This window comes from Lissotriton helveticus, chromosome 1_1 (assembly GCF_964261635.1).
Source record: "Lissotriton helveticus chromosome 1_1, aLisHel1.1, whole genome shotgun sequence".
Taxonomy (NCBI): Eukaryota; Metazoa; Chordata; class Amphibia; order Caudata; family Salamandridae; genus Lissotriton; species Lissotriton helveticus.
Genome location: NC_136057.1, coordinates 284,578,294 through 284,591,914, shown reverse-complemented (window position 1 = coordinate 284,591,914; position 13,621 = coordinate 284,578,294). Strand labels below are relative to the sequence as shown.

General features: G+C 46.3%; 1 protein-coding gene across 1 annotated transcript in view; it reads left to right on the top strand.

The window, feature by feature from the left end:
• The window catches only part of BRAF (B-Raf proto-oncogene, serine/threonine kinase), an 805,579-nt gene that overhangs the window by 157,759 nt on the left and 634,199 nt on the right, over nucleotides 1-13,621 (top strand). The window contains exon 3 of the mRNA XM_078668198.1: nucleotides 5,942-6,205. Within this exon, the coding sequence (XP_078524324.1) occupies nucleotides 5,942-6,205 (264 nt within the window). The remainder of the gene's footprint in view (nucleotides 1-5,941; nucleotides 6,206-13,621) is intronic.

The window sequence follows — 13,621 nt, the reverse complement described above, 5'->3', positions numbered from 1 at the left end:
ACGTTTAATGCACACAGCCTCAAGTATACCTATCACATTTTTAACACCCCTGACAAAGAGGTGCAGTCCATCGACGCCCAGGCTTTGCGTGCAGTACCAAGAGCTGAACGTGTGATGTTTTGCCCAGACATTCTGGCATAGCTTTCATCCTAATGGCCAGACAAACATGCGCGGCTCATAAGACCTAAGGAGATGAACTCTCACAGAGGCAGCCAGTAAAGCTAGAGTAAAATTACGGTACATTTCGCAAATGCTGGCACACAGGTCTACCCTATGCCCTCTATGTGCAGCATTCGATCACTGTACTTTTTTCAAAGGATGAAGACATGCTACCACGCCTGGTACTGTCAGCAAGTAATTGAATGTAATCCCTTTACTTTAGAAGAATCGGCTAACTCCTTTGCCAGAAACTTTGTTCATAGCACCATCCATTATTTCTTCCACTAAAACACCTAAAAACACACATAGATGTTTTCAGTGCTAAAAGTTTGGATATATTGTTCAAGCACCCACTTCTGAATATGTTATCATCCTACGCCCATTAAGATTTTTTTAAACATAAAACAGTTTTGGAAATGCTATGGCTGCTATCAGAGAGGCACACTGTGTGATCTTGAACATGTCGCTGCAGCACCTCGACTTTTTTCCCTGCAGACAGACTATATGAACACTTCCTTTAGATACAGAATCTGCCTCTCCCCTGTTGACCATTGATTAGACCAGTTAGGCAGCGCGCACCAACTAACTAATAGCCTCTCAGAGCTATGTGTAATGTAAGCCTCGCTTGAAGGATGAAAAGCGGAGCCAGCCCTGCAGGGATTCCTGCCTGAGATTTGAAGGATCTCCAGCGACACTTAACCCCCCAGCGCCAATATTTACACTCAAAAGGCCTGCTTTAGAAATCATCCAGGGGGAGCTAGTCCTGACTTTGACAACACTGGCAAGAGATTGTTTGAGACTTAAGTCCTGTGCATGAAAGGGTGTCTGACTACAGCCTTGTGGGCAGACATATAATTTATTGGCTACACAGCGTGTTCGCAGTGACTTGTTTTATTTTATTTACATGAAATCACAGCTGCTGTGCGTCTCTAGCAACTTAATGGATTTTTTAAAGCTGGTATTTACCTCTATGTTTCTTTATTTTGTATATTGCCATGCAAACTCCTGCACGTATGTAATGTTTCCCAATATTCATTTTCCCATAGTTTATGTTCCCAGGAGACTCACCCTCACACACTCTGCACCCTCACACACTCTGCACCCTCACACACTCTGCACCCTCACACACTATGCACCCTAACACACTCTGCACCCTCACACTCTGCACCCTCACACACTCTGCACCCTCACACACTCTGCACTCTCACACACTCTGCACTCTCACACACTCTGCACTCTCACACACTCTGCACTCTCACACACTCTGCACCCTCACACACTCTGCACCCTCACACACTCTGCACCCTCACACACTCTGCACCCTCACACACACACTGCACCCTCACACACACACACTGCACCCTCACACACACACACTGCACCCTCACACACACACACTGCACCCTCACACACACACTGCACCCTTTTTATTTGTAATATCAATACATCTAAGTCACGTAAATACAACACATATTGCATTACAAATGCTATAGGTGTCACATTTGCGAAAGTTAAAACTTTTGGCATTGTAAATGACAAAGCTATTTTCGCTATTTTCAAAACCAACACATAAATAAAAAATGTGTCATTTACAATACCAATAGCTCAAACTTTCCTAATGCGAGACCTATTGCATTGCAAATGCTTGTTTTCTTTTTTCTTTCTTATGTCTCCCCAAAATAGCACAGAAATAACGGGTGACAGTGGCAACCACGAGAAACAATCCCCGTCCCATCCAATTCAGAATGCTCATGTGTTACCAAAAGTCATCTATCTGCATGGATATCTTGATCGGCCATATCAACAGCAGCAATCAAGTCGGCGTCCTAAACGTAGATAAAAGGGAAAGGGAGCAAGGTTCCGTTTTCCTTGCTTCAAGTCAGTGCAGTGTCACAGGGCTTGGTTACATTTTACTTCATCCCTCACCATCTTCGTTGTGCAGTCACTGGTGGAGGTCCACGCCTGTGACGACCAGTTTTGCGGGTCGGTTGACCATTCTCTTGGATCTAGGGTATCAGGGTCGCGTCACTGTCCTCTTGACTAGATTTTGGGTCTTGTACCACCAGCTGGCCACCATCGATTTGAGCAAGTCTCAGGCCTCTTCATGGGTGGTAAACTTCAAAACCTTCCCCTCAGCCACCACTGGTAAGTGCACCAGGAACAGCATGGACTACTTTAAGCCCTGATCTCGTAGGGCACGTTTCACTTCCAGAAAGCTGCAGTGCAGCAGCTGGACTCTGAGCGTGAAGTCTGGATAGAAACTGATGGTCGCATTCTCGTACTTGATTGGAGGGGCACTTCGTTCTATTAATAGAATTACATCTTAGTTCCTAAATGTTAAAGATGCCGGCGCTTTTCGTGGGGGGGGGGGGAGGATGCACCTGGCTTGGGTATGGCCCCTGTAATTCTGTGGGCCCGGTTGACGTAAAAGTAATTTGGATACACCGTGGGGCCGCAGTACTTTAAAAATGAGATCCTTAACGAAGAGATCGACAGCTGGACCCTCTGCCTTCTCCCGGATCCCAACTATGCATTTATTTTTGCTTGTCGGCTACACTCAAAAGTCTTCGAGCTTCGTCCCAAGAATCTCTGTTGTGAAGCTCCTTCACTTGTTTCTATAGAGTGGTAGTTTCCGTCTTGAGGGTCGCAAGGGCGTCCACCACCTCTTTCAACCAGGCACTCATATTGCGGAGAGCCATCCGCACCATTGTAAACTCCATGGACATGGTTTCAATTTTAATTTTCCATTGATCCCTGGACTTCCTGTACCGCTGCCATAATATCTTTGAATGTAAGGGTCTATTTTTTAGATGGGGCTAGGTGCGCTGTCCATTAGTGTTACAACAGTACCCTTGCTGGTATGTGCAAAATTGTCCAGTTTAGTCTGATGGGCTACTGTGGTTCCTTGACCCCCCCTGTTATAGCTGTCAAGAAACAGTACCACCCTTGTCTGACTGGGCAGGAGGGAAGGGTAGATCTCCGTAGGGATTTTCACTGACGCCTGCTCTGGGGGTTTACACCGCAGGTGTCCCCAATATTTAGTATCAACCACAGGGCCCACTGGGTCAGGTTGCAGGTAGGGCCGAGAGCGCCATAACAATTTATTTTTATTTTATTGCATTTGTATGGCGCAACAGCTACCCTGAGGGTTTCCCGGCGCCCTGGATCCGAATTACTGGTAAGAGAGCAGAGGACACTTATTGGTCAAACAGCCAAGATTTCACTCCCTTGCGGAAGCGTAGATAGCAGGGTTCAAGCCGTAGGTGAAGGGGGAGTGAATTCCACAGTGCCGGTGCTATAAAGGAAAAAGAGCGACCTCCTAGTCTAGCCCTTTGTACCCTGGGCACGATGAATTTGGCTTGGTTTATTGAGCGTAAATTACGCGTAGGCAAGTATTTCTGTATCATTTTGCATAGATTCTCCGGGGCTGTACCGCCGGGAAGGTGTAGAAGCTTGCCACTCCTTTGTTAGATTCAGACCACTCCTGGAGTAGTGGGGAGGGTGAACCTAGGAAGAAAGAAGAAGGTTGGATTTCCAAAAAGGGGCTCACCAGCACAGCAGGCCCAGAGCGTTGAGCAGAGAGGCCAGTAGTATACCTGAAGGTGAGTATGGGATAGTTCTGTGGGTGTATCTCTCAACTAGTCCGATGTGGGCAATATTCACCCTGCTATTCATTCAGCTGTACGCTTTTCTCTCAGAGCCCCGAGGCGTTTGAGGATCCCTCAGGCCACATAGGGTGTGTGAGGTATGCTCGGCCAGCGATAAGAGTCTAATACAAGACATGTAGGGCTTTCCCACGCACAAGCTCTAGGGGCCCCCTTCCACTCACTAGGGGCCCCACGGGATCCAAGGGCCTACTCATACAGTGACTGATGCCCAAGAGCTGCTCCAGTACTCTTCCAGGTGCCAACGGCCTTGCGGGAATAGAGTTGTAGCCCCGGGAGGGCTTGAGGAAATGTGTGCAGGGAAGACAGGCCAATTTGGGCGCCCCACTGCTCCAAGGCCTCTGCAGGGCACCTCTGTTCATAGGGTGCACAGCCAGGGAGCTCAATCGGCGTCTCCCAACCTCACCTTGCCTAGCAGGCCGAATTAGTAGGGTGTGCTGGAAAGGTGTGTTTACCCAGCACCATCCCTGGGGCCCCCTTTCGCTCCCTGGGGCCTACTGCGACTTTAAGTTTGGTCCTTTGTCCTCTCCTTCAGATACAACTCAGGGCCGCCTACAAGACCCCCGACCAGCAGAGGTGGCGTCAGGAGCACCCCCCCCCCAATGAACCTGTAAGGCTGCAGAAAGGCGGTGCACAAGCCGCGAGTACCCGCCACAATTTTACTCATGTGCTCTGCTGTCACAGTTCCATGTGAAGCGCCAAATCAACTGGCGGTAAAGTTCTCGGTCCTTATTTTAAATACCCCGGGGCCCGTCAGTGTTTTTCAGGCACGGATATAGGCCCCAGCTGTCATCCAGTTTAGGGCTCTGGAGTTGCAGGGGCATCTTCACCACTTGAGGATGTGGCTTCACACCACAACCGCACTGCACCCCACCGGTCGAGGACGATAATTCTTTAGAGTTTTGGCCCGCAGACTGCTCAGTTGTAGCACCGCAGCTGCACACTTCTGAATTCACAGTGGAGGATCACGGATGTCAGATCTTTAGGCAGATTTTAAGGGGATTGGGTCAGTAGGGGTCAGGAGCCACAATAGGAAGCATCCCATCTTGTTCGGCAGCTGGCCACGCCCCATGAGTCCATTATCAGCACTCACATAAGTGTCCTGCAGGCACTAGATTTCTCCCAGCATGTTGGTGATATTTAAGCTTTCCTACCCTTGATGCCCCTGTTTTCAGTGATCACCTCTTCTAATAATGTAGGTGGCATTACTGATGGCATTACTGGCAGCTCTAAGTCTGAAGAATAGTGCTTCTGATAGTTGAACTGGCAGCGGCTACACCATTGGGAGTTTGGCTAACTGCGACCCTCTAGACGTAACCAATAGATAGATGCCCAAAAACCCCTGGTTCTGAAAGACTCTACATGCCTATAACAATAGGGAAACAGCAGCATAGGTGGCCGATTAAAGGCATGTGATGGGAAAGTAAATTTTTTCCATGGCTACATGTGTGCCTCTTACATTTTTTAGCAATTACAATTTGGACTCCTCTTGCAAGAAATATGCACCTTTTGTCTAGGAAGTACCTTTTTGCTTTTTTGCCTTGAACACTAGTTGGAATATGCCCTCTTCAAAGCTCATCAGGACTGGCGTAGAACTCTACAATATGTTTCCAACTAGGTGCAAAGGAAAGCAAACAGTATGTAAGAGTAAGGAAAACATTTTCTGGTCTTTCTGTTGTTTCAAATCCTATCCCTCTATCCTTCACAACACTTGCTCAACTGCCACCTCAAATCATATGTTCTTGTTAGTCTGAACATGTTGAGTCTGTCATCAACTCCACCATTGCCTGGAGAAGTATGCTCTAAGTGTCTTAGACCATATATTTGTGAAATCTGATTATTTTGGTGTGTCCCATTGACCTTGCCTTTAGTATTTTGGTGCGCACCAGCCTGTTGTTCAGAAGGAGGAGCTATGACAGAGCAAACCAGTCACCATTAATGCAATTTTTATTGTTCATTTTCATTTGTGTTCAGGAAGAAACAGTCACTTTTATGTTTTGATTATATGATAGAAATTGCACCTTCTTAATTTTTTTAAGTTTGATAAAAAACAAAATAAATATATTCTTATTTAAATTGATAGATCTTATTGATTGTTTTTTCTATTTCTTTACCAGGCCTATGAAGAATATACCAGCAAACTAGATGCCCTGCAACTGAGGGAGCAGCAGTTATTAGAATCTATGGGAAATGGAACAGATTTTTCAGTTTCAAGCTCTGCTTCAACAGACACAGTTACATCATCAGCGTCCTCTAGCCTCTCACTACCACCTACATCCCTTGCTGTCATTCAGAACCCCACCGACCTGTCCAGAGGGAACCCTAAGTCTCCACAGAAACCCATTGTTCGAGTCTTCCTACCCAACAAGCAGCGTACAGTGGTGAGTCTCTCAGTAACCTGGATTTTTCCCTTTCCTAGGCACCTTCAACACTTACATTGTTCATTCCCCAAGAAGTGTGCCTAATTTAGACCTCTGGAGATTAAATTGTTGAGAGATTAAGTTTACATTGGTATCTGAAGAATTTCTTTTTAAAATGATGGGTGAAAATAAATATCAAACATAGCAACAGACTTGATACATTTGAATGTTTGATTTGAATTTTTTATTTTTATGCTACTTTGCTTCTGTATATAAATATTACATTATCTTGCATTGTTAATTTCTGGTTCACTGTGTTAGAAAACAGTTTTGTTTTCTCTGTAAATCATTGTCCAAACTTTTGTAATTTATTTGAATTGTTAAGCATTACATAAACTGTTTAATTAGCACAATAAGAGTTGTTTATAATTGCAATCACATTGTGATATCTGTTGCACTAGAATGCAGAGCATATTTAGGTGCCACCCACATTGATAGCTGTTTACGAAAAAATACATTGACAAAGGGCAAAGGTTTGTTTTTTCACCGTGCACACATTAACATAGACCCTGCTTCACTCCTTCCTACAGAAGGGGTTTGCACAGTTCCACATATGTACAAACTGTTTTGTAAACTGCTCCAGGACCCCTTGTGTGGCAGGACTATTAAGTGCTTATAACATGCCTTGAGACCCTCACAGGTGAGTAGTGCTCTTTACAAAAACCTAATTGATTGATTGATTGATTAATTAATTGATTGAGTATAAGGATTCCCGTGGAAGAGGACTAGGTTTACATAAGATTAGTCTTCCCTTTTCTGATTTTACATTGTGCAATTCAGCCATCTGATCGCTTTATCTCTCCTGTTTGACATTAATGTGTAATGGTTGTCTTTTATTCTTAGACATGAGTTTAAAGAACGGTTGCAGGGAGAAGCCACAAAACGTTTCTCGTTTTGGGCTCAAGAGTCCAAGGAGACCTCTTGCTAAGCCTACCTTCAGTGAGCGCCATAATTAGAAATACTGCCTGGCTATCAGACCGATAAGAAAGGGGATGATGGACGGAGCATTTGAACAAATCAAACACTCACCCCCAGTCAACTGATCTGGGTTTAATCCATCACCATTCTTTAGTTTACTCAGCCACCCCAGTTCAGACATGGCTATATGCAAATCAGTCTGACCCTGTGCCTCATGGGAACAGTCCAGCCCGAACTGCCAAGCCATGTCTTCCCTGGACCGGAAACAAGCATCCTGGGACCGGTTTCGGATTAAACCCAGATCTTTTGACTGGGTGTGAGTGTTTGATTGATTCAGATGCTCCGTCCATCACCACCCCCTTTTTTACCGCTTTTGGCCGCCATAAGTGTGGCAGGGTATGCTCAGACGTGAGTCCCTTGCTCACTTTGCCACTGGATTCAAGCAAGCCGGGCTGAAGAAGGCTGGAATGCCAGAAACCGGTCCTTGGAAGCTTGTTTCCGGTCCAGGGAAGACATGGCTTGGCAGTTCGGGCTGGACTGTTCCCATGAGGCACAGGGTCAGACTGATTTGCATATAGCCATGTCTGAACTGGGGTGGCAGAGTGGGCTAAAGAACGGTGATGGATTAAACCCAGATCTTTTGACTGGGTGTGAGTGTTTGATTGATTCAGATGCTCCGTCCATCACCACCCCCTTTTGTACCGCTTATGGCTGTCAGACCAGAATTACCTTGATGAATGGAAGACACCTGGAACCGAAATGAAGTGGTCATATGCACATACTACGGAGCTGGTAGGGACAAGGGTAGTACACGTCTAAAGGAGAGAATGAGTTTGGCTCTGTTCAGTGAAGAAGCAAGGTTAAGAGAACTTAGCCAGTTTATGAAGGGAGCATACATTCTGTTTGAACTGGATGGATTATTATTATTGAATCCAAAGGAAGATTGGTCAGTAGCATGGAGCTCTGGTTCCTACATTTTCTGTTTTATTGGATTATGTCATCCAGTTAATTTTGATTGTCATGACAAGTGCATATCTTGCCACCCAGGATGTGTGCCTCCTGTCTATTTTTCAGTAATAAAATTGAAGCACAGTTTTGATCCTGTATCCGCCATCACCCCCTCTATACACTGTTGGCATGCAGTGAAAAACAAGTTGCAACAGTATGTGTATTTTATTTATGTAGGCAAGCTACAGCGGCTATCATTGAGAGGAACTACTTAACTCTATCATCCAACAGTACAAGATAAAAATGTAAACATCTGGGATATGCCGGAGTCTAGCCACAAAACTGAAAGAAAAATGCCTAAATGGTGCTCACCCATCCAAGTTAGTGCCTCAAAAGAGCTGTCTCAAACCCTTTCTGTATTCGTATATTGTATTTGGTGTGTAGTGAATTGTGTGGCGACATGAGGTCTAGCAGCAGATCCCTGAAGCTGTCTGTATTGAACTCTAAAAAAACAGCCCTTATGGCAATTACTGTCTACCTTCACCTGACAAAAAATGCAAAATGTTGAATTATATTAGAATCACCTAATGTTGTGAATCGCTAGATAGAACCGTGTAGAAATTAGGCTTTCCACTTTGAGTTTATCCCCTAAAGTCAACTCAAGTTTTAGTCTAAAGATTTTCTACGTTTTGCACACATTCAGGTATTTGTGTAATATAATAGCATCATAGAATAACACGCATTGGGGAAGTCAAGAGCCCCCTCCCATACAAGAGCTCTTGGCGTTGCCGATTTCTTTAAGCCATGGTATACTGCAGCCTGGCTGTTTAGTATGGCTAAAAGTAAAGTTTGAAGAATCATGTGGCTCTTACATCTTATGCCATTTCTAGCAAAGAGTGCAGTTTGACGATTTGTTGCCAATTAGCACAAAGATAAAACCGGAGGTTGTAGCAAGAAATATAAGCTGTGTTTGTTAGAGGTAATCACAGTGTAAAGAAATAACATCATTTTGCCTTAACTTTCAGCATAGTTAAAAGTGTCGAACTTCTGAAACAATGGTTAGGGAGGAGGCTGTGGCATAGTGGCCAGAACTAGCAACTTTGGAGCAGGGGACCCAGGTTCAAGTCATGGCGTTGGCTCAACAGCCTGTGATACTGGGCAAATCACTTACTCTTCCCCATGCCTATAAAAAAAGAAAGTGTCATTGTGTAATGTAGATGGTGAGCACATAAAGTGCTCCAATACCTTTGGATAGTGTTCACACTATGGAAAACTGCAAAGCAAACAAAAAAAAAAGTAAAAAGCAGCAACGAAGAGCGAGGTATTAGGGGGCCGGTCAAGCAGGGAAGCGGAACGGATGGGAGGACTTGCAATCAATGACAGGGTAGGGCGGAAGGAATCAACAATGAAGGGGTGTTAGACCTGACATCATTGGCGTGAGTCTCCATTCAATTTTTGACGGATTGCCTCCTCTGTTTTGACCTATTTATGCTGGTTGTATGTTTTGGGCACTGTGCCACTGCTAATCAGTGCCACAGTGCAAGTACTTCCTATGTTAAATTGGTATACTGATTGGATTTCATGATTGGCTTATTTGATCTACTGTCATCCCCTAGTACAGTGCATCATGCGTGCCCAGGGCTTGTAGAGCAAATGATGCTGGTGGGCTTGCAGCACTGGTTGTGCCACCCACAGAAGCAGCTTGTGAAGTGTCTCTCAGGCCTGCCATTGCAAGGCCTGTGTGTAGTCTGTGACTACCATGTCGACTTGGCCAAGTGCACCCACTTGCCAGTCCCTAAACCTTCCCTTTGCTTCATATTAGACACCCCTCTGGTAGGCCCAAGGGCAGGGTGCATTGTAAGTATAAGGTAGGACATGCTCTGATGTGTGTAGCATGTTCTAGTAGTGAATTACAGCCATTTTTGTTTTTCACTATTGAAGGCTACCTGTTCTCATAGACTAGAATGGGCAGGGAAGATTGTTACATCCCTACAATCCTAACTGACTCAGGGAACATGGTAGAAATTCTAGTTTAGTATGCCTGAACTCAGAATAATGAAATACATCTTTTAGTAACGTTTATTTTAATATTCTGTGTTTGCAAATACCACTTTTAGAAAGTAGGTATTTGCTTGCCTAACCATTTGAGCCCGCCTCTGCTGACTTGTGTATTCCTTGTCTGGGTTTGTGTGTGACAGGGCTGGGCAAATTCCAGGAGACAGTCTGGGACAGCCCAGTGGTGAATAGGGAGATTTACCTCCAGATGGGAGGGGGAGAGTGCACCTGGTACCTGAATAGGGCTGGGCCTTCCCTCCACAATCCTGGCTCCACCCCCTGCGGCTTGTCTGATGTCTCTGCCCTGCACAGTGAAAGGAGAAGCGGAATCCTGTCAACAGAGTGCTCCGGAGCTACATCTTCCCTCCCCTGTGCTGGCTCCACCTCCTGTGGGGCGTCTGATGTTTCTGCCCTGCACAGTGAAAGGAAGAGTAGAGTCATGTAAACACAGTGCTCAGGAACTGGTTTAAACTAGGCAGAGGCCTCTCTGCCTTCAGAGAACAAAGGATTTTTTGGTATAAATATTGGGACCCAGTCCCACAGACTTTAGATCACTTCTGGAACAAGAAACCTTTCTGCCAAGGAGAAGAACCAAGGAAGCTGCAGAAGTTTGGATAGCCCCTCTGCCAGTGTGCTGTTTGCTGGGTTGGCCTGCAGTGGTTACTTCATTGCCAAGGGAAAGGAGAAGGAACTTTGTAAGGACTTTCATCTACAGAATATTCTCCAAGGGCTTGAACTGTGCTTGCCTCCTGCTGAAGTCTCAGGGCCAAAAGACTTCACCCCCAGCTCCCTTCTGAATTTCCTTGCTGGGAATTCTGACTCCAGTCACTTGCATGCCGCTGGGAGCTGGAAGCGCGACGCATCGAGAAGAAGCGTGTCGCCGCCGCAGCTGAAATCATCGCAACGCCGGAGAAGCGAGAGTTCGTCGCATCTCCCTGGGAGCGTGTGTTCATTGAAGCTATCTGCTGTCGCATCGCCGGAAAAGCGCGACGCATCGAAAGAGCTGTCATCGCATCACCGGAGAAGCGCATCGCAGAGCCTGTCGCGGCTCCAAAGTACAGCGTCGTCGCAAGGCTGCCAGGGCCTCATAGCATCACCGCATTAAGTGTGCCATCTTCTCGCATCGCAACTAGATCATCGCATCAACATCGCATCAAGGCGCCATCTTGCGCATCGCAACAGGTCGAGAATCTACGCAACACCTCCGCACCGGTAAGGCTCACGACGAGTCCCCTACTCTGCGCAACCATTGAGGAAGGACGCAACCGTTCCCCCGGGTCACGGAACCGACGCATCTCCCCTTCTGCGAGCCTTTTGTTTACTTTGCGTACCGCATCCAAGAACTTTGTTGAGAACTTTGTCGCATTTACCAACAACTTGAACTAAGAGACTTTTATCATCCTTTAAGTAACCTTCAGTATAGTATTGTGGATTTTTGTCGTTTGTGGTCTTGTGCTTCTATATAAAGAATACTTATTTTTATAAAAACCTGTGTTGTGTCCATCTGTTGTGTTATCACTGTATTACTGTGTATATTCACAAATGCTTAACACAATGCCTCTGAGATAAGCCTGTCTGCTCGTGCCAAGCTGCCAAGGGGGTGAGCAGGGGTTATTAAGGAGAGTAATTACCTTGTCCTGACTTAGAAGTAAGGGTCCCTATTTGGACAAAGGTGATAACCATTGCCAACTAGAGACCCCCAGATCTAACATTGGTGGTCAGCGGTGCGGATTTGGACTTTGCATTTGTGTTTCATATACAGTAATTGGTGTACACTACTAGTGAGGGCAGTCCAAACGCGACCACATACTTTTTTTTTGATAGAATCCTTTTTCCTTGGAACTGTTATTTTTCTAAAGACTTCCAATTCTTACTACCATGAGTAAACCAGCACCTGTTGCATCTCTGGATCTTGATTTTGAGGAAGAGAGGTTGGAAACCTACACTGTGAAACAGCTCAAGTATCTCTGCAGGAAATTGAAAGTTGCTACACCAGGCATTTGTAAAAAGGAAGACTACCAAAAGGTGCTGAGGGCCTGGGTAGAAGCTAGAAATGTCCCTGATCTTGTTGTGGAGCCTGTTGGGGATGCAGATGGGCAAATTGATGGGCAAGAATTTCCAGCCTGGGGAGGGGTGCCGTCCCCACCTGGCAGCAGCATCTCTTCCAAAAACCTGTCCCACAGACAACTGGATGACAGGGGGAGAAATAGAGCACTGAAGCTGGAGTTGGCTAAGCTTACGATGGAGGGTCAGAGGGAAGCAGAGAATAACAGGTTGTCTTTGGAAAGAGAGAGAATGAGAATGGAGCATGGGAGAATGTTGAGGGAGTTAGAGATCAAGGCCAAGGGCTTAGAGATCAATTCCTCTGGTGGCAGCAAACCATCTGTGCCTTCAGAAGGCAGGGTACATATTCCCAAGGATGTCATCAAAGATTTTCACCAGGGTGAAGAAATTGGTCAGTGGTTTGCAGCCTATGAGATAGCAATGTTGGCCCACTGGGTCTCAGAAGGATTGGGGAGCGGGGTTGTGGGGCCGCTTTGTCACTGAAGGTAGGGACACTTTGTTAGACCTGCCCAAAGAGCATAGGATGTCTTATAACCACATGAAGGAAGCACTGATGACAAGGTAAGGGTTAACTCCAGAGCTCTATAGACAGAGGTTCAGGAATTGTAAGAAACTGGAGGGAACTACTTGGGTAGAATATGTGTCTTTCTTTTGCAGAGCCATGGATGGTTGGGTGACGGGTAGCAATGTTGATAATTTTTCAGCTCTATGATTTGATTGCCAGGAAGCACTTATCCGCTAATTGTTTTCCAGAGCTACGCCAGCACCTTGTTGATAGCAAGTTGACTAATCCTAGAAAACTTGCTGAGGAGGCGGACCGCTGGGTCAGTACCAGGGTCCACAAGGGTCTTGTGGGCGACTCAGCCAAAGGTGGGCACGGTCCCCAGCAGAAGAGTGGGGGGGACAAGGGTAAACAGAGGGAGTTCATAAAAGTTCCCCAAAGTAATTCCCAAGGGAACCAGGGTAAGGGTTCCCAGCCTCCCCCTGAAAAGAAGTCAGGACCCCCAACAGGTAAACCTGTTCATAGGGGGCCTGTTACCTGCTATCAGTGTAAGCAGGTGGGACACCGTTGGTATGATCCCCAGTGTCCTCAGAAAGGACAGTATGTGCCCCCCCGTGCACCACCCCGTCAGATTGCCAGTGTAGCCCTGGGTGGGGAGGAGATGGGTGCCCAAGGTGGGTGGGGTCCCGCAGAAATGTCCCTTGTCTCATTAGGAGATTTTGAGATGGTCCCTAAAACTCAGCTGCCTGATAACACTAAAAAATACAGGCAGTGGGTTACCATCAATGGTCTCTCCCTGGGAGCGTGTGTTCATCGAAGCTGTCTGCTGTCGCTTCGCCGGAGAAGCGCGACGCATCGAGAGAGCTGTCATCGCATCACCGGAGAGCGCA